Source organism: Saimiri boliviensis, chromosome 15, assembly GCF_048565385.1.
Source record: "Saimiri boliviensis isolate mSaiBol1 chromosome 15, mSaiBol1.pri, whole genome shotgun sequence".
NCBI lineage: Eukaryota > Metazoa > Chordata > Mammalia > Primates > Cebidae > Saimiri > Saimiri boliviensis.
In genome coordinates, this window is record NC_133463.1 from 49792536 (window position 1) to 49814735 (window position 22200).

General features: G+C 33.2%; 1 protein-coding gene across 1 annotated transcript in view; it reads right to left on the bottom strand.

Moving 5' to 3' along the window:
* Positions 1-1061: 1061 nt before the first annotated feature.
* CRISPLD1 (cysteine rich secretory protein LCCL domain containing 1) overlaps positions 1062-22200 on the bottom strand; it is a 48706-nt gene continuing 27567 nt past the window's right edge. The window contains exons 5-15 of the mRNA XM_003940696.4: positions 21476-21591; positions 20683-20783; positions 18883-19023; positions 18646-18706; positions 18470-18536; positions 18123-18253; positions 15633-15676; positions 15467-15539; positions 10285-10360; positions 6309-6439; positions 1062-3395 (exon numbers count right to left, since the gene is read on the bottom strand). Of these exons, the coding sequence (XP_003940745.1) occupies positions 3344-3395; positions 6309-6439; positions 10285-10360; positions 15467-15539; positions 15633-15676; positions 18123-18253; positions 18470-18536; positions 18646-18706; positions 18883-19023; positions 20683-20783; positions 21476-21591 (993 nt within the window). The 3' untranslated portion in view covers positions 1062-3343. The remainder of the gene's footprint in view (positions 3396-6308; positions 6440-10284; positions 10361-15466; positions 15540-15632; positions 15677-18122; positions 18254-18469; positions 18537-18645; positions 18707-18882; positions 19024-20682; positions 20784-21475; positions 21592-22200) is intronic.

The window sequence follows — 22200 nt, forward strand, 5'->3', positions numbered from 1 at the left end:
TGTAGGCCCTCTGCTTCTCATCTTCATCAGTATAGTGGTAAAAATAATTGACAATTCATTATGGTTTTAATTAGAAAATATTTGTTAGTAATCATTGGAAAATTAGTTTTCATAACTTAATGGTCTAGTGCAAGGATGTTTGCTTACCAGCATTGTTGATGTTCTGATTATTCCACGCAAGGTGACAGAAGGATTGGGAGGATAAGATGAAGTAAAGAACATCTAATTGCTAAGTATAAAAGCAGTGTTCTAACAAGTTTGCTTGACTTTTTAAAATCTCAAATGATATGATTTCAACTTAATTCCAACAAATTAATAAAAGAGGATCAGATTATTTCACTAAACTATTTCTTCAGCTCCTAAATATTATGGTGCCAGGGTAGAAATATCACCTAAGTTTTTTAAATCAACTCTAACAATGTAATTCTTTGTGCAATGAATTAGCTTAAAGTCCAAATCTGAAATTTGGTATGTTTGCAAAAATGATAGCTGTGTTTCTTTGTTTGGCTCACCATGCTATTTACAAGAGTTTCCGTTTCTTTTAAAACATTTTAGAACTGCTAGAGAACACTCAAGATTTTAGAGTACAGTATTGAAAAGTAGACACTGCAATATGCAAAAGTTATCTAAGATTAGGAAGTAATTTATTTTCATACTATCCTTGAAATACGTTTTTTAATATATGAAGAATATTAAAGTAACACATGTTCTGGTAAACTTTAAATGCTAAAATAATGATATTAATACTATTTTATAAGCATTGATCTGTTTTAAATCCACATGTCTAACAATAAACTATTTTCACTAGCTGTAATACTTTATGTTTGTGTTGACTTCATACTATGATAATGTGGAAAAAATATTTTAATCAAAAATAAAATGAGGAATTGTTGGAATGCTCACTCAACAATACTGGTCTACTATTTGTAGAGTGCAAGGAAGTAAAACAATCATTGAGATAATTGTGCTCTTAGGTAGAGAGATGAGTAAGAGTATTACCATTCTCAAAAAGCTTATCTTTTAAAGAATAAAACACAAATTAAATAATTAAAATGATCAAATTAAAAGGACATCATATTAGAGAGCATTTAATTCTTACAAGGAGAATCACAGGAAAAGTCCTGGAGGATCTAAGTGCCAAAGGATCAATAGTATATGACAGATGCATGGTTTCCCCAAACTAAATAACAAAAATAATGAAAGAAAATGGCATATATTGACCACATATTGTGTTTATTATTTCTTTAAGTAAATTACACATTATGTGTCAATTAATTCTTAGAGCAATCTCAGGAAGTTATTTGTTCCATCTTACAGATAAAGTAATTGAAGCAAAATAACTTACTCGAGGCTACGCCTTGTGTAGAAGATAGGTAAACAGTATGAACAAGACTGGAAGCTCTTAAATGTTTTTACAAGGGTGTTTGGTTTTTCTTTAACCAATGGAGACTCAAGGAAGAGAGTCAATTTTGAGGGTTCTGTGAGGTGGGAAATACAAATGCAGTAAAAAGAAACGCAGAAAGACACAAAGAAGACGCTCCAGTCGAAGACATTGCAATAGTAAAGGGAACTGATGATGGAGATGTAAACTAAGGGCAAATAGAAGAAAACCTTATACTCATGGACTGATGGGGCTTCCCTGTTGTGGGAGGAGCAGTAAGGACCAGAAGATGAGTCTGTGTAAAGTCACGCTATTTAAGAAGGTGGTAATGTATCCTCTTGAAAAAATGTTCTCATAAAAATCTGCTTTAAGTTTTGCAACCTTTAACATACACATCATTGTTTTGACTACCAGTATTTGGAACCACTTAGGTCTGTGCTAATACTTATTAAATGATCAAAAAATGTTGATATCATTAAAATCTGTACTCCAGAAGCTATTTATGTGAGCACTTCTTCTTTCTCTATTGTATTATCTGCTCTCTTGCTTTCCTTGATCACTGTATGGAATTTATCTCTTTTATCTCTACTAAACTCTTACCCATTTACTTTCTAAAACTATTTGAAGTATTGATTGTCCTATCAATTCTTTAATCACATTGTATCGTTCGGACTTTTTTCTACTTTAATAATTCATCTCTCTCTCTATTTAAAATCTCCCCCGCTATGTTTCTAAATATGTGTTTCTCTTTCACATACAAATACCTAAATAATGAGGTTGATTTTGTAGACATCTGGTACTAAGTATGTTATTTATGCTAATGTCAATAAACCAAATTTAGAAGACTTACAATAATTTTGTTCATTTATCTTAATTTCTAAATCAAAATAAGCATTGAAAAGGAACTAAAAATAAAACTTTGAAACATGATTAGTTTTAATGTTTAAGGGAAATAGTAAATCCACCAGCAGAAAAAAAAATTACCAAAAGTAACATTTTACAGATTTTTAGTCTTAAAGCATAATACGTTTTTCATAGAAACAATATATCACCATTATATGCACCATAACACGGCAGTATTTATACACAAGGTCATTTACCATTTAAAAAAAAAATCAGTGGCCATGGTGATGTAATACATTAGTTCATCTTTGTTCAACTTTTTGTTATTATACTTCCTGGCCTGCAGGAGTATTTGCCAGGATACAAGAGAAAATATGTGACCTCAATTTTAACAGTACATAGAAAGCTCTGGCTGGCCATGCTTAACCCTACATTTACTACACGATCACTAGGAATGGTTTCATACCACCACTCTGACTGTAATATATCTAATTTTAAGGCCATTCCCAAGAAATCAAACATTTTAACAGATTCATTTGTATAATAAATGATTATTTTATATAAAATAAGAAGTGCAATATCAGAACTTACTATCCTATCTGCCTAAATTAAAAGAAGAAAAAAATTTACAGTTTTTATGTAGAAAATTATTTGAGATTATTTGGAGCTGGTAATGGCATAGCACTGAACTGGGGAAAATGTGATAAGGTTCCTTTCAGTTTCAGAGTTATTTTTTAATGTACTAGATGATTTTCTGAGGGCCATTCACATTCAATGTTGATTCATTTTATTAGTGGCATATACAAAGCACCATATTATATAATATATGAACTGTAGAACAATCATGACTATGTAATTGACTGTAGAAATAACTGCTAAGAAAATATAGCAATATTTAACACAGGATTTCTAAAACCATTACATTTTCATTACTTTTCCCAAAGCTAATGTCCCATGTTTTACTTTATAGACTTTGTCTATCAAGGTTTATATGCATTTGGCACTTTTTGGGGCTGAAAATAGTTGATGTACTCTGTACAGTAATGTTACAGTTTTATACAAAATTCAGAAATATTGCATTTGGAATAGTCTTTATGATCCTCTTCCAAGTATTCCGTTTCACATGACAGCAAATACTCTGAATGCCTTTCCTCCCGGAGGATTCTGTAAACTGCAAAAACATACAAAAAAATATACTGATGTCATCTCTATACATAATCCTTCTTATAAATCATGCTTTCTTATGACAGTCAAGAAAGCAGCTGTACAAATCCAGATGGTCAGCTTTCTTAGGTTACTATAATTTATAGTTATTGGAAAGTTTGAATGAAGATGACATAACTCTTAAATCTTAGATGTATGCTGGACTGCAAGTTTGCTAAAGACATTTAAGATGTATAATGGTAATAATAGCAGTCTCTACAGAGCTTCACAGATTCTAGATCATGTTTTCCTATATTACCTTTTTTCATTCTAATAAAGCAGAGTTCAACAGCTGTTATTCAATTTCACATGGGGAATACTGAGACTCAGATTTACAACTGATATGCATGGTTACAAGCTAAAAAGACAGCTGAGGCTGAGCCCAGTGGCTCACGCCTGTAATCCCAGCACCTGGGAGGCTGAGACGGATGGATGACAAGGTCAGGAATTCAAGACCAGCCTGGCCAAGATGGTGAAACCCCACCTCTACTAAAAATACAAAAATTAGCCAGGCATGGTAGCAGGTGCATGTAATTCCAGCTACTCAGAAGGCTGAGGCAGGAGAATCACTTGAACTCGTTGGGGCGGAGGTTGCAGTGAACCGAGATTACACCACTGAACTCCAGCCTGGGTGACAGAATAAGACTTCATCTCAAAAAAAAAAAAAAAAAAAAAAGACAGCTGATACTTGAGCAATACTCTCTAGAGCACTAGCTTATTATCATTGGCTAAGTCTGACAAAATTTAAATTACACTGCTATCATATATTAATACTCTTAACAGCTATAATTTCAAGGAAAATGTTGGTAAGGATATTTAATGGTCAAATCTGAAAGAACCTAAGAATATCCTCACTGAAATAAAACACACACACACACACACACACACACACACCCTGAGCATTCAATCTCATTTTGAAAGTCCTTTTAAATTAGAAGTTAAAAGTAATGCAGACTCATAAATTTTACTTTTATTAAATTGTTTATATTTATTTAGCAACATAAATCAAGGTATGCTTTGTTTAAATGTCTAAAAGTTAAAACAGATTGGTAGTGCAATTAATCATTATTTATTCCAATCAACTGTAAGCTTTTGAAGCTTTTACATAAACTTTTATTTTCTTAATAATTACAAAAGACTTTTGGAGCTCAATAAAATAAATGCTAAGAAAGAAAGTGAAATTTCTCTCATAGTATTTATTCATGTACAAGAAAAAAGGGAGACAGTTTTAGAGTGAAATAAGCGTTACACAAGTATGCAATACACAACACATACACACATGTGCCTGCATGCATGCCAGATTTTTTACACAAGTAGGTGGTCAATCCAAAGCCATTTTATTTATGAGAAATAGACTGATGGGGCACCTTCGGAGGTGAATGTGTTTGGTGTGTTTCTTTTTTGTACACAGTTAAATACTGGAAAAATACATATCTCTGAGCCTACAGACTGAGTCATGAGATTTACAAGTTATGTGAACTTGGGCATAACATTTAACCCCTCAAAGCTTCAGTTTATATATATATATATATGTATATATATATATATATATATATATATGTACATATATATATATAATATAGTGTATGTATATATACAAACTCACACATATATACACAGACATACCCACATGCATCTACATATACATACATGCAGACACATATACACACACAGACATATATCTCTGGATATAGGACTGACGTTTCAGGGCTGTGGAAGCTGAGCTAACATACTTAGAGTGCCCAGGAGCATCTAACATCTAGAATATTCATAGTAGGTTCTCAAAAATAATTATACTGTTTTGTTAGGATATCACCTATCATTTTATAGTTTTAAAATATATCTAAGAATTATTAGGCATAAATAAAACCACATCACTCAGTTTAGCTTATAAAATTGCATTTTATAAGCTAAATTTTATAAGCTCAATTTTTCCATTTTATGTATCATGGGGAATACTTAGCTTAAGGAGGCCATGGGCAGGTTGTAGAGATGTCACATTCTTACCAATCACCTCTTGACATAGTCTAATATGAAAACAGATACTAATACAGATTTGTATTTCTGTGAGGATGACACCCAGATGGTTATGTGGAAGGTTATCTAGATACCCCATGTGACACATCCTTTGGTGTCCCTTAGAGAAACTGCTACATGTGTGTGCCCTACATTGGCAATTTTGAAGAACCCAGGAAATACATAAAAGTTAGGGATTTTTCTATCTCTATACAAACAAATAGGACTTTTAATATTACTTTCAGAAGTATCAGTGATTTAAAAAATCACCATTGATTCATTTATTTCAATATGTGTTAATACCTGATAAAGTGAGTTACATGAGTTTTCCCAAATCACCAAAATATATGACATTAGTGGGTGGGTTAAATAATATGAAATACGACTTCAAAGAGTTCATTTATATCATACTAGGCGTCCAACTTCAAATCAGTAAGAGACTTTGGTTCTAGGGGAAATCAGACATTGTTTTTGTCAAATAACTTTGTCAGATAACTGGATTAGAGAAATATTCAGTGCCTTGCTCACCTAGAAAGAATTAAATATAAAAACTAATCTAGAAAATCCAAAAGAGGATGAAAGAAAGTTCCTAATTATAAGATCAATTAACAAAAGAGTAGTTCTGACTTGTAATCCGATTTTCATGTTGATTTTTATTAGCCTGCAGGAGACAGGCACCTCCGGTACTAAAGTTTCTCCCATCCCTGGAAGACTGACTGGTACATAAGTGTGCAAAGGAACACAGTGGCTCTGCCACTTAACTTTGAAAAAAGCTAAAAATGTTAAAGTGGGTCAACTGTAAAGCAATCACGAATAGAGGGATAGATGGCATTCACAAATATACATACATATGTCTTGTTTTTACCTTTCTGAGAAGATTCCGTTCTGAAAAGAAGCGGTGTAAGCCTTTCTTTTGTCCACAGGCATCACATCAACATAACCACCGTGATTTCGAACCACTCCAGCGTGTACTGCTGCTCTGCAGATACTGGACACCTGAGAAGGCAAGGAAACAAACAAACCAGCATTAGTGGAAATTCCTGCTGGGTTATTTGTCCAGGCTCTTCTTCTATTATTAATAGGTTGAAGTCACTGACATTTGGATGTCATGGATAGCCAGTGAGCAGCTATAGGATGAGGTTTTGTGCATAAACGAGTGTCTGAAACATCACAAAGTCAAAGCCAATTCGGATCAAGTCTGAAGGCCAACCTTAAGGGTGGCTGCAATAGTAAGAGCCCTCTCCCATCTAATCTACCAAACACCTGTCCTGTACAAACAGTAGGCTTTAGAGTATCAAAGCAATAAAAAGCAAAGTCTCCTCTTTTATCTCTTCCAGGGCCTGTTTGTCATTCTTAAATTTTAGCCTTTGTTCTAAACTGGACTCACTCTGACCACTGTTCACAGGTTAGATTACTCATCCCTCATGGATGTTCACTTTTGCCTAATACAAACTCCACCATAGTTCTGCATATGACTAGGGCCTCTGCTCCAAAATACAAGAAATGGGGCAGTTTTTTTTCTTTGTAAATAATATAATCTACAGAGAGAAACTTTGCCAAAGAATAACCCAAAAAAGAAAAAAAATGAAGAACCATTATAGCTTCTACCTAGATTTGTAATGCCTAGATTTGTAATGCCAACTTAGCTTGGATGGTCTGACATGAAATACTAGGAAAGTTCTATGATTACATTGTACTAGTCATATGATCTGAATTGAATGGGATTTCCAGGGAGAAAAAAATTATTTTTTCAGGTCCAATACTTTCAAATTTTTAAAACTACTGAATTCTAAAAGTCAGATCATTTCTTTTGGCCCATTAAAATCTTCTCAAGATTTTATCATTTGCTTTAGTCCAAATGTTTCACAAAAATTTGTTAACAACTAAGTACAATCCAAGGAAATCCCACCAAAGAAATACTTGAACTGTTGCAGTATAAAGCAATCCACATCAAATGCACATGGGTCTTTTCTGATCCCATTGGCGTGTTCTTTTCTTATCTCTATGCACATGTGGGTGATTTAATATGCTTTTTTTAAGTTCACATAAGCATGTATATCTTACATAACCTTGCCTCATTACTGTGCTGTGAACTCTAGAGCATCAGTCAGTATATATTAGATCAGAGTGTGAATGCCAACCGTTAAATCCTTTCCGTGCTTTTGCTATGTTACAAAATATCATGCATCTAAAACCTGCATCCTTACTCAAAGGCATTTTCTTCACCATTTATAGTCCCACTGAATTATAATAATATTTGCATCCAATATGGTTCCTAGAATATAGAATTAAAAATAATTCTGTGCACATTTCAGTATTTATTCTGTTCTGCTACAAGAGTATTATCAGCATTTTCCCCAGGGCAACAAAAGTGCTTAGATAAAATATTTACTAAGTCCAAATACTTAACATGTTTTGAGACTATTGTATTGCCTGCAATTATGCAGTCAGCAGGCATTCCTATTTGAGTTCAGAGGTCAGAAGACATTTTCTTTTCATACTCAGACTTTATAAAAATTAATATCTGATGGAAAGAAAGAAGCATTTATCTTTGAAAACAGATTTTTTAAATGAATGCAGAAATTAATGTATTAAAAATTATAAATATAAGTTCAAAGCAACAGAATGTACAGGGGCTAACTCTATAAATGGAAAGAAAGAAAGAAAAAAGAAGGAGGGAGGGAAGGAAGCTGATTAATTGATTCTCACATTTCCATACTTTATTCGGAGAGATAATGTATTTTGTAGGGACAGAGAAGACTGGCAATTAATGATTGAATCTCTGATTTTGTACTTGCTATGTGACAGTAATCTTTATATTTTCAACTTACTCTTCAAAGAACCTACATAATACACATATTACCCATCTATTTCACTGAAGGTGGAAAGATAAAATGATCTCAAGATATGAGTTCTAACAAAACCTTAATTCTAATAAATAGATGGCTTTAAAGGTATAGAAATATATAGGATATTTTGAAAGAATTTTGCTAGACATGACAAAAAAGTTCTCCTGCTTAAAGGGAAAATCTGAAAACTACGATTTCTCTGGCAACCTCTAATGAGTTAAGATATGTGCATTCCTGTATGTTTCTTAATCTACTTGTTTCAACAAATATTTATGTGCAAGGTACTTGCTTAATATCTGATGTCACAATGTGCTCTAAGCTCTGTTTAGGCAGGACAAGCCTGTCTTATTCACAGCTTGGCAGACATTAAATTAGTGATCAAAATTATGAATGAATAGCCCAGCTTCTGCTCTTGAGAAACTTCCAAACTAATAAAAGACATAGGGTAACAATCTTAATACCTAATAAAATAGGCTAAGGGCCAAAAGGAAGAAACAAAGTTATAGGGGTTGAAATTAGGCCAACTTCATAATTGGGTTAGAAGGTCAAGCAAGACACCCTCACAGAGAAAGTGGCAATAATTTAGGTTTTGAAGTGACCACAATTTCGACACAAAATTTTCAAAAATATTTTATTTCAACAGAGGCAAGAATATAAGCACAACTGTGAAGACTAGCATGTTCAAGATACCAGCAGGACATTTCAGTGACACATAAGACTAATGCAAATCTGGAGCTTGAGAGAGACTCAGAATTGAAGAATAACTGCAAAGGTAAAGCTGAACTGAAAAAAAATCTGGACCTAAATAAGCTCACCAAGAGAAACAGGTGGTAATGTACATATTCAGGCCTCTTTACATGATCAAATTCCCTTAGTATTCTATTTAATATGTGCATAAGACATTTCCTAAATTTGCACTTGTAACTCTCTGGCTTAGAGAAACCTGTAATAAGTGTTTGCCTCATAAAACGTAAGCTCATCAGCATACACTTTCAGACTTTATCTACTCATTATTGTGAGCTGGATTCCTCTCTCTCTCTCAGACTAACTTGGTTGAAGCTCCTTTTCATTCCAATTTTCAGCAGCTCAGAGACAAAGCCATCTGCTAGACTGATGTGCATCTCATTTACTCTCAATTCCAATACTTTGTAAATGTCACTCATCCCACTAGAACATGTTCCCTGATCCTCGTGAGCAAGTGACTTCAAATCTGACTCATCAAGCACTTAACAGGCCTGGCACTTTGGAAGGCTAAGGCAGGAGAACTGCTTGAGACCACACCAGCCTAGGCAATACATCCCTATAACAACAGCAAAACAGCCAGGCATGGTGGTATGTGTACTTGTTCTGCTAGCTACTTGGAAGGCTGAGGAAGGAGGATCACTTGAGCCCAGGAATCTGAGGTTAAACTGAGCCAGGATCATGCCACTGTATTCCAGCCTGGCAACAGAAGAAACTCTATCTCATTAAAAAAGTACTTAATCATACTGAAGCCATCACAGCTCATATTCCTTGTCCAACCCACTATAGTAATCTATTACAACATTCCCTCAACTAGTTCTCTTTTGCATATATTTTAATGCAGCATTTCTAGGACTCTATGCTACATTTTAAATGGCTGTTCGGCAGTGAAGATACTGTTTAGACTTTCAACAAATTCTTAATTGTCCAGTTTAGACCTCAAATACTAAAGACTCAAAAGAAACATTTAAAAAAGGCAAAACACATTTTCCTGCCCAACAATTACTATAGACTATTTCATTATGTGTCTTATGCAAAACGAAGAAAAATTTTGTCAAATAATTATACACTCATATCTTACATGTGGATATTAATTTTTCAGTGATATGGATGTTTAACCCTTCTGAGAATGCATATTAACAAAGTCTGTTTCCTTGCTTTGTATATAAATGTGCATATATACATTTAAACATGTATATACATTTATATATATACATGAATGTTGAGAGCTATATAAGTTAGGATACTTACATCAGAATAAACTCGAGTTCCAATGACACGAGCATAATGTGGATTTGCTTGCATACAGTCACGAGGACAGTATACTCTGAAAAAAAAAGTATAAATATAATGTAAGCTGGTTACTTAAGACTTTCTTATTAGTAAAATCATTGGTATGCATATACAAAGTAACTTCAACATTCTAAACCTCCCCATTTTTTTTTCCCTGAAATAGGTCAATTGGACAAGCTCAGGCAGTAGACACAATTGCTTCTGTTTATCTATTTCTATGTTTTGGCATAAATGTGATTTTTAAAAAAGTTAGTCAGGAAGCCTTCTAATGTGGGGATTTGGAGCCAAAAGAAACATCAGAAAGCATCTCTATGTATCTGAGAAGTTGCAACCCAATGTATCTGTAGAATCCAGTAAACGGCTAACTTGGAAAATCTGAATCATTGTCTGCCTCACACATCTCATAGTTTCTTTTCTCTATCTTCATATCTTTGGTATCTCATCCAATTTCACGTTTAAATTATCATCTTTTAAAGGCTGATTTCCAAATTTATATTTCCAGCTGGGACTTCTTTTAATTCCAAACTTGTATGTCCTACTGCTTATTCAATGTCTCCACCTAGCTAGAATAATAATCTCAAGCATATCATGTATGAAACTAAATTCCTAATCTCCACCTCTAGTCTCCAAATGTGTTCTTTTTGTAAAATTCCCATCGCAATAAACAGCACCCCCATGATTCCAGGTGCTCAGGCCAGAAATCTTTATTCCCAATCCCTTTCTTAATCTAACACCTTACATTCAACCCATCAGCAATTTCTATTGGCTATATGTGAAAACATAACTAAGATCAGAGCATCTTAGTTATGCTAAGAGTTATGCTAAGAGCATCCCCAAGCACGTCAGTCATGATAACTCTGAGCCTTATAGTTTATTGTCTAAGTTACTGCAATAGGCTCTTCTACATTTCTTCTATGGTCTCTCTGCCTCCAACTTGGCCCTCTCCAATCTATTTTCCATATTTATATTAAAATGCACAAGTCTAGCTGGGTGCGGTGGCTCGTGCCTGTAATCCCAGCACTTTGGGAGGCCAAGGCAGGTCGGTCACCTGAGGTCAGGAGTTCGAGACCAACCTGGCCAACATGGTGAAACCCCGTCTGTACTAAAAATACAAAAATTAGCCAGGCATGGTGGCAGGCACCTGTAATCTCAGCTACTCAGAGGCTGAGGCAGGAGAACTGCTGGAACCTGGGAGGCGGAGGTTGCGAAGAGCCATGATTGCACCATTGCACCCTAGCCTGGGCCGACAACAGTGAGACTCCATCTCAAAAAACAAACAAACAAAAAAACTGTACAAGTCCAAACACATCATTCCTCTGCTCCCAATTTTCCAGCAGCTTCCATCACATTCAGAGTAAATGACAAGAGCCTCAGGATGGTCAATAATGGTCAATAAGCTCCGCATCTTCTGTGCTCACTGCCTTTCTGACTTTATATCGTACTCTTTTCCCACTTTATCACCCTGCTGCAGTCACACTGGCCTAATGGTTATTACTCAGACACACACAATAGGCTCCTGCCTTAGAGCCTTTGCATTCATCTTCTCTGCCTGGAATGCTCTTTCTCCAGAAATCCTATTGCCTTACTGATACCTGGTTGACTTAGCTCATTTAAAAGACATTTCCAAGCATTTTTTTGTTGTTGTTGTTATTCAGGCTCTAAATACAATATGACCAAAAGCTTTTTATTTAAACATAGGGTTCAATTATCAATGTTTAATCAATCACACGATATTTTTAAAAACCTACTCCCAAATTTCAAGAAACTGTCAAGTGGTGTTTTACTTTTAATCAAGTGGCTCTTCTGCATTCATACACATACACACCCATCACTAAAAGGAAACAAACTAAAACTGAAAAAAAAAATACAATTTTATGTAGTAAATGAGACTCTCAACATAACTACATGATAATCATTGGTGGATAACAGCATCGACAATTTTCCTAAAAGCATTCTAAACATACTTCAGTTGAAACTACCCTTGCCAACTGAAGCAGATCTTCCTTAAGATAGCTGTTAAGAAATAGCTATAGTTCTTATTTCCAAAATTTGTATAACACTGCATACTCTACACTGTATATACTTCACATAACATGAAAACCAGAACCATTTAAATATAAGTTTACGTGAATCTGAGTTTCCGTAACTTTGAATTAAAGGGTTGATAGCTTAAAAGATGCTGTTTGGGGTTTCTGCAGGAGGAAGTGTGTCCCCTTTGACTGGAAACTGATCTTACTGTATTTGAGAACTGCTAGACATTTACTGCCATCCTTATGGCTGTAAAACCACTTGCTCTGCATGCTCTGCAAACTCCTTTTGCCCATATTCAGCTGCTGGTTTGCCAAAATCAGTAGTCCAAGTTGAGTTAGACGAGTTCAGATAAAACAAATATTGGGGGAAGTTTTTGCTTCTTTGTATTCCAATCTGTTTTTAACAGCTTATTATACACTACTGAGGAGGTAGGTAGTGGTCTAGTAAACATTTTTTAACCTGTAATTTGCCTATAAGCTTTGAATGAAAATGATGACGTACTTTAATATCTACTTTTACATCTTGAGCAGTCAATAAATTTTAAAGGCCTTATTGTTTTATAGGTATATGTAAAACTGGATAACATTTCTTATAATTTTTATAAGACACTAAGTAATAGTTGCTACATAATAACTAAATGGTTACTAAATAATAGAGTTTATTTTGAATTGTTGTACCAGACATGGAAGCTTTCAAGGACATGACTTGCAGGTAAATCTTGTTTTTTCAAGGTCTTCTTGAGCTAATTTCATTTAATTCATTTAGAGTCATCATTTTTCTCCAGAATATACTATGCCTCTGCCTACTTAAATGACATAAAATTCTAAAAGGGATGTACCCACTACATGGTTCCCTAAAAGTTATAACCTGTCAAATAAATAATATCATTACAACCTAGTTTATGAAATTATAACAAATTTCATGTGGGAAAAAGAAAAGACAATTGTATTTCCCTGAAACAAAAAAAAAAGGAGAAGCTTTCCAGACTACTTAAGTCAATATTATGTATAAATGGTCATTTGTATGGATTTATTATATTGATAACAGTAAAGGATAAAAATAAATTTTAAAAATTTATATAATTTTCCTAATTTCTATGTTTTGCTTTCTGAAACAAGTCAAGAAGAGGGAACTTGTTTATTAATGCTTTACTCGATTTTTCCCTTTTGCAACAATATTGATATAGTTTGTTTTATAGTTATAAAATTATCCTTTATTGAGCATCTGCTAGTGAAGGCCTTTATGTTAGAATGCTCTACGGAGATTATCCTTATGATTTGGTTCCCATAAACCTAGTCACATGGCTGACATAACGCTAGGCATAATATTGGTACTTAGTAGGTATTTAATATATATTCATAAATTTAAATTCTAAAGTTCCTGTTTTTTTCACAGGAAAATGAAATGATGCTAAAATTTACCAGCTTCACCTACCAATACATCTTTACCTTTTTTCTATAAAAATGTAATTTGTAAGTGTAAGGGGCTTGAGAAATCTGAAAAAATATTTCTACAAAATTTCTAAGACTACAGAACAAACAATGATTTAATCAAAGATGTGAGCCTTAAGAACATAGTTAGTCAAGCTCTAATAACAGGAGATTATATTTTTATTACAAAAATATTTGGCATATAATTGATTGGTTGTCAGATGGTCAAAAATATATGATGTGCTTCACCAAGTAAGAGGTCCTCAAATTAATCCTACATACTCGGTAATCTGCTGATTTCAGCAAACACACAAACCGAAGAATTTTAAAATTCTCAATTAGCATGCATCAAGTTAGCTGACCAAAAACATTACAACAGCAGTCTTGCATTAGTAGAGACACATTATTTCAAAGGAAACAGGCTGGCTATATGTATGTGACAAAATTTATTGTTTATATCACATCTGTAACTTAGAAACTGATAGAAAATGAAGTACTCTGTTATATCAAGATCACAGTCTTCTGTAATAAAGATTCTGTTATGTGCCTTGTGAACAACCAACCCCATTCTTTAAGTGAAATGTTGCTTTTGTTATAAAAGGGTAAGTAATGAAGTTTTTCCAAAGTAGATAAACTTTTCCATAAAAATAAGCTCCTTAAATTTTTAGGCTAAAATATTTTGTCAAATTACATTTATATCTTTAAATCTCATTACTAGTTTTTAGAAGTAGTGTGGATATTTGCATTAATGGAAATAGTGTGGATAGAACTAATGCTGGATACATGAAGATATACTTCGTCTTCCTATTACTGATTATGGATTATAACCATAATACTTTTAACAGTTTTCATCTTAGCTTGGCCAAGATAAATAAAGCTTTTTTCATTATTTTATAGTAGATAAATTCCATTATAACTTTGTAAAAGAGAATATACAAAACAAAAATAAAAGTTGGGCTTTTTAACTTACCAAATGCAATCAGACAGAGCTAATTAAAAAACTGGATAATAATGTTAAAAAATAAGAGTTATGCCATTTTAGGTTCTGTTGTAAGAAACTGTTATGAACTGAATTATTTTGTCCTTTCAAAGTTTATATGTTAAAGTCTCAATCCCCAATTTAACTGAACTTGGAGACAGGGCCTTTATGAAGGTAATTAAGGTTAAATGAGGTCATAAGGGTGGGTCCCTCATCCAATAGGATTAGCATCCTTATAAAAAAAGATTTAAGAAAGTGAACTGTCTTTCTCCCTCCAACATGTGAGGACACAGAGAAGGTGGCCATCTGTAGGCCAGGAAGAGAGCCTTTATTAGGAACTGAATCAACCAGCACCTTGATCTTTAACTTCTCAACCTCCAGAACTGTGAGTAATAAATTTCTGTTGTTTACACCATCCAGTCTATGCTGTTTTGTTACAGCAGCCAGAGCAGATTAATAAATGACTCAGATGAACATACAGATTACATGCATAAACTCTGACATTATAAAATAGCAGAGAGTACTTTTGCATTTGGAGAAAGCACACTAGGCCTGCCTGGAGTGCATGCAGTTTATGATGTTCCACTGCTCCTTCCTGCTTAGCAGTTCAAGATTATACAACTTTTGAATCCCAGAGATGCTAGAATTTCAGGCAAAAACAGTTATAATGGGGCCAAAGCCTATGTGTACACTGGTTTACCTTGGGCAATGTGACGCTGGCTTATGAAATGGACAGAGCTGTTCCACAGTTGTTTCACAAGTCACAGCCTGAACTGAAGAATTAAAACACAAAACAATGAGTGAATCCTTTGAAAGCAATATCATACTATACAGTATTAAGAAAGTAAGGTGAAAAGTGTGCTCACCTGTTACTTTAGAGACTGTAAAGGAATTAGCAGACTGATATTTGCTGAAGGTAAAAATACAGAAATGTTAATTATTTTCATACAGGCAGCAGCAGCAGCATAATTTCTGGTATCTTTCAAGTTTATGAACACTTCATGTTCTTTTCAAACACTTACTTATATAGACAAGTAGCAATATAAGAATACATAATTAATTTTATGGTAAATCCATATCATCATCAGGTATTAACCAAATCAACATTCTTAAGGTGATCTCTTCTCATTATTAATCTCAAAACTTATAGATAATAGCATGAAGCTATACACACACACACAGACACACACACACACGCACACACACACACACACACAAACACACACATTTGATTCCTATCAAAATTAAAATGCTCAAATACTAATTTCGTGCCTCCACAGGACCAAACTATTTACACAACAGAAAATACACGACAATGTTGTAAAGAGACTACGAAATTATCCGTACCTAAGCAAGTGTACATTACTCCTTTTTTGTTCCCCCTAGTATCTAGCAAAACATCTACAGTACATTGAAAAACCTTCTCCTTATTACATTCATTCTTAAAAAGCTGAAATATAAGATTAGGCACACAATTCTAGATCAAAATTTTAATGGGTTTATGTACATCCAATTTTCAGAAAAACATCTATTGTAAAACGTAAGGCTTATTTGTGATGGTACTTTAACATGATATACTCTCTGAATACATTAGCTCAGAATTGAAGGTGTAAAATTTCAACAATTCTTTATTTCTGTCAGCTTCAAATCCAGTATTTAATATTCATCATCTATAATGAGGCATAAAATATACACCTATTAAATATAGCCTTCAAGTTTCAAGAGAATTTCTATAATAGAGATAATTAAAAATTAAGAGAAGAAAAAGTAAATAACAGGATAAATGTCCTTTAATGGAACACTTACTATTTGGCTTACTAAAACTAATAACTATATTTATTACTTATTGAAGGTAATTAGTAAATGTTTGCCAAGTAAATAGGTTAGTTAGTAAATATTTCTATAGAACTTTTGGTAAGAGTGTGGTGGCTCACGCCTGTATTCCCAACACTATGGGAGGCTAATGCAGGAAGATCACTTGAGGTCAGGAGTTTGAGACCAGCCTGGCCAACATGGTGAAACCCATCTCCATTAAAAATAACAAAAATTAATTGGACATGGTGGCACACACCTGTAGTCCCAGCTACTTGGGAGGCTGAGGCAGGAAAAGTTGAACCTCTGAGACTCTGTCTTAAAAACAACAACAATAACAAAAAAAAAAACCTTATGCTAAAATGAGTTATCAGTAACAGCTAAAAACTACCCATCAAGGCTTTGAATAAAACTGCGTAATAAACTGGGTGCAGTGGCTCATGCCTATAATTCCAATACTTTGGGAGGCCGAGGCAGGTGGATCACCTGAGGTCAGGAGTTTAAGACCAGCCTGGTCAACATGGTGAAACCTCGTCTCTATTAAAAATACAAAAATTAGCCAGGCGTGGTGGTATACACCTGTAATCTCAGCTAGTCAGGAAGCTGAGGCAGGAGAATCCCATGAACCCAGGAGGTGGAGGTTGCAGTGAACTGAGATTGCACCACTGCACTCCGGTCTGGGTGACAGAGTGACACCCTATCTCAAAAAAAGAAAACAAAACAAAAACAAAAACAAAAAATGTATAGGAAATTATTCCACAAATTTTTTAGAGTTCCTAATACTTTTTTATAGTTATTAATTCTAACTTAACCCACTGTTACATTTCATACAATTGTATTGTAGCAAAAGAGACAATGTCAAATTTCCTCAGAAAAGGCATTCTGTATTAAGTTCCGTAGTGTTGATTGTTTTACTTAGAGGAAAAAAAGACACTAAAATCGTATTTCAAAAGCCCCCATTTTTCTACCTCTACACAGTACATCCAAAAATGCACAGTGTTTTGGAGTAAGGTATTTGGTGTGCCTAATAGGAGAAACATATATAAAACTAAAAGCTTTTATATTGAGATACTTTTAAATGGACATAGAAAGATGACATAGCATAATACATAGTTAGAGAACTTTTTAAAGTTCTGTTTTCTCTAGTAATTTATCTTATCAACAAAGTTAATGTTGCATGAAATAAGTCATCTTCCTTCCCTAAACAGGACAGGAAGAATATGCAAATGAATTACCCTTCTTGGGAGTATTTTCTGCCAAGCTAAAGCATATATTGCTTTACATTAGGTATAAACTGTAAACTTACACATTTTTAATGAAACTAAAAAATTCAGAGTTTTAGCATACCCACTAAAAGCAAAAGAGTTTAACTTTGAACTTAGATGCTTTATCTTCTTTTTGTCAAAGAAAATTATAACCTAAAATGAACCTTGAAAATTACCAAATTCTTTCTTCTTAAATAATTCTAAGCTTTGCTCTTAAAAAATGTGTTAGCTCATTACAATTTAAAATTATCTGGTCCAAAAGATTATTTGGGTACTTACCCAATTGTTCGAATACCATTCCTATTGGACTTCATGAAATAATGTTTTCTTCCTTGTCTGGTGATATCTACCCAACCACCCTCATTGTCTATTATACCATAATGAATTGCAGCTCTACAGATGCTGGAATGCTTGGAAAAAAAGGAGATAAAAAGATGTTAAAAATATCGGAGTTCTGTGTAAGTCCTAACTACTAGCACTTACATGAATTTAAATTAAACATATTTCTGAACAAAATATCTATACTTATATAAATTGTTATTTTACACAATAAAAATCAAATATATGGAAGGACTCTATCTCCAAATAATATTTATAATATATTTATATATATTTATAATACTTACCATATCATAATGTACACTGCCAATAACTTTAGCTTTACTACTCAAACAGCCAGCAGGACATTCGTACCTAAATAAAAGTAATTGGGAACAAAATTTAGCTTCTCTGAATGTCAATACAAAATAAAAATATTTCTTATATTCTGTCAATAAATTTTCAAAATAATAAAAAATATTACCTATTGCAGGTTGTTCCTTTGCATTGATCTCTTAATTTTACTTCACAAGAAACAATTTGGGCTAGAAAGAAAAAAATACCAAAATAACTTAAATAATATAAAAGCAGCTATAATTCACTATATATATAGCCAAATGACAAAATTTTTTCCATTCTAAAAATGTTCAAATTAATAAAATCTTGATGGATATACCATTTAGGTACTTTAAAAATTTTATAAATAAAATAGAGGTCTTACACATTTGCTGTGTGCTTATGACTTCGTTTCTGTTACTATCATCTGATCTGGTACGGACGTGGGTGTCATGGACTTCTGACTGCTGTCGTTCTATTTCATTTGTTTCCTCTTCTGGAGGGGCATAATACCTGTCTGATCCTTCTGTTAGAGAAAGCATATTTAGGAAATATTAACTCTATTTACATGTGTACAAATTATCAAATAGTAACATACTTTGATACTCCTATTTAACATTTAGAACTAGAAAAATCAGTACTGTTTTTTGCACAGATTTTAGCTTAGGGTGGCGACCTTAGGTACTGCATTGGAGTAAATGAAACACACGTATAAGCCTTTAAGTCCTTGATTCATTTATGTTCATGTTTGACTAATATTCAGTGAAGCCACTTCTAAACTCTGGTTACATTTCAATGTATCATTGTTTGATTTTCATAACGGCAACATGAAATCCTCACAGTGATTTAATAAGGTCATGGCTTAGCAAAATCAAATTTGTTTTCAATTAAAATCATATTCTTACTATTTTCAGGAGGATCACATTTAGAATTCTCTGAAATGGAAATGTGGCCTAAAGACGGACTGACATGCCCTTATTATTTATGACGAAATCCATTTCCATAGAAACGTATTTTTCCTTTAGGAGGAAATTCAACATGCAGAAATTTAAACGTGTCTATGGAGAATAATTTCAAACTTTGAATTTAATGTTTCTTTTTTTCCAGATTGGCCTTTATGAAAGGCTTGACAATGGCACATTCTGGAGTGGCATATCATTTTGATGCATTCCCAATAACTCAGAACCTAAAAAAAAAGTACGAAGTCACAGAAAAGTCAGCTTTAAGTAAAAGACAATGGTCATTGTTGAAGAGGCAGGTAGGTTGGAGATTTGGACATAGAGAGTATGGAAAACACCCACATAAAAAAAATGCTGCAAATTATTCCAGGAATTTTAAATAGCTTATACAACAGAGGGACATATATGGGCACTTCTTGTCTACTCATTTTGGTTAATGCATCCTTAAGGGGAAAAAAGAGACACATCTCATTAAGCACTGAAAAGGGGCTGCAATTGTTCTCGTATTTCCTAATACACTTAGTCTACAATATTCCTCACTTAATCATCATTAAGAAAAAAGTACAAGGCAGTAAGTAAGAAATGTTCTCTCGAATGCACAGGAGCATGACTTTTCACAAAGCTTTGTCCTAACAGTTTACCTTTAGGTGCTACAAATAGAAAACCATATTTACTTTTTAAGACGTCAAATGCATTTGAGAGTACTACTTTTACAGGAGTTTTATATTACTATTGTACTTCTCTTATTTTAGCTTGAGAAATTGAATAATGTGCACTGAGAAGTGAAAAATCAGTATAATTCACTGAGCATGTTTCAATAAGGTACAAAAAAGGGTAATTTGTTAAAAATGTTTAAAGTGCTAAAAATAGAGTTAAATTGCTAACTCCTTTAAGAATGATGATAGTTATGGAAATAACCCTAGTCAACAATACATCAAGATGATTTTTAAGAATATAAATACACTTGTCATTCTGGGGTAATTTCAAAGTAGAATCAGAAATAGTTACCTAAAATAATGATGGAACTTTAAAAATTCATATTAGTAAAACTGATTTATTATTCATATAAATATTTTTAAAAGGTTTCTTCAAAATATTTGAAATAGAGCTCTAGAGACTTTTCATGTAATCATTAAGTGCATTTCTGGCTTTTTTTAAACATAGGTAATGCAGAAGCTGGACTAATATATAAATCAACATGAATACTACAACACAATGGTACTTACCTTTGTAGCACAGATTTTCTCTACAGCCCCCTCCAAAACTAGGTGGGCAAGCAGAACAGGGCCGTCCATGTTTGTAAGGGGCATGCCCCCACCAGTTTCCCCTTTAAGAGATGATATACACTCTATTAAAAAGTAGTCTAAAGGCATAACTTGTAAAATATTGTGAAACATCTCTCTACATAAACATCTAAGCAATTATTTTGGTGTATAGATTTAAGACATTTATATAGTTTTTTACAGAGCCCTTTTGGCTACTAGGTTTAAATATAAATTACTGTCTTGTTTTGAAAATTTCCAAAGTAATTTACAACACACATTGTTAAAAACTACAAAGTCAAGCTTTTTCAGAAAGCTAAACTCTGCCATGAAATATTCATTTATATTCTATTTCTTTTAATAAAAACACATATTAAACTTGAATTTGACCCTAATTACAGTTGTGTCACATTGTTAATGTAATCCCTTCAATGGTCTTTACACAGATGAAAATACGTTTCTCAATTAATATATAGTTGTTAATCCCTAATAAATAATTACTCAATATTTATGGATAGTACAGTTAAGTAAAACTGAAGACATAAAATATTCACAAAAATCATACTTTCATATCCCCCTGTAAGCATTTATTTTATGCATTAGGCAACTATAGTTGTTGCCATATTAAATAAACAGAATTAAAACAGTACACTTTACTCAGTAATACATACTGCAAATGGGAAACAATCAGAACATAAAGGTATTTTCATTTTGTTTTGAAAAACTTACAACTGAACACAATGTTCTGTCTACTCACTTTGGGGAGTAATTGCACACCACGTAGACAGCTTTGGGCCAAATCTGACCCCAGATGTTCATGTTATGACACAAATTAATGGCACAACCGATTCTGCTGCTAGTAGCCCACACCACCTATATTAGAAAAATGAAAGGCTCAGAAAAAGCAGGCTGAGATCAAAATGCATAAAATCTGAAAGTGAGAAACCAACATTTATCATTCAAAATGAACTGAGACTATATCAAAAAAAGGTCTTTTTCCTGAGATTTTGAGTAATAGCTAATTCAATTTTAAAAAGAGAGCTACAGAAAAATACTGTATCTGGTTTTAAAATGCAAGCATTTTCAAATGCAAACTTAGTAAATAATTGAAAAGTTACATCCTCACAAACATAATTGTCATTTTAACATTTCTATGAAGAAACAAACAGAAAATTGCCTCCTAAACAGCAAATACTAGAGCAAAAATTTACATGTTCATATTTCTTATACAACATGATGTTTTCATCATGCTACTGGTTTTCAAGTAGTTTGATGCTGGCCTTAATTTTATCACATGCAGAGCATACAGAACAATTAGTCTGCTTTATATTCACTGATGATAAGTCCGAGCAGCAGTGAGCTTTATCTAGTTAAATCTGCATTTAGTTGTTTGATTTGGAAGTTTAGAACACACCAAATTTGAAAACTTAATATAAAAATATACATATGTTGCACATGTAAATATTCAATGTTGTTGGTAAA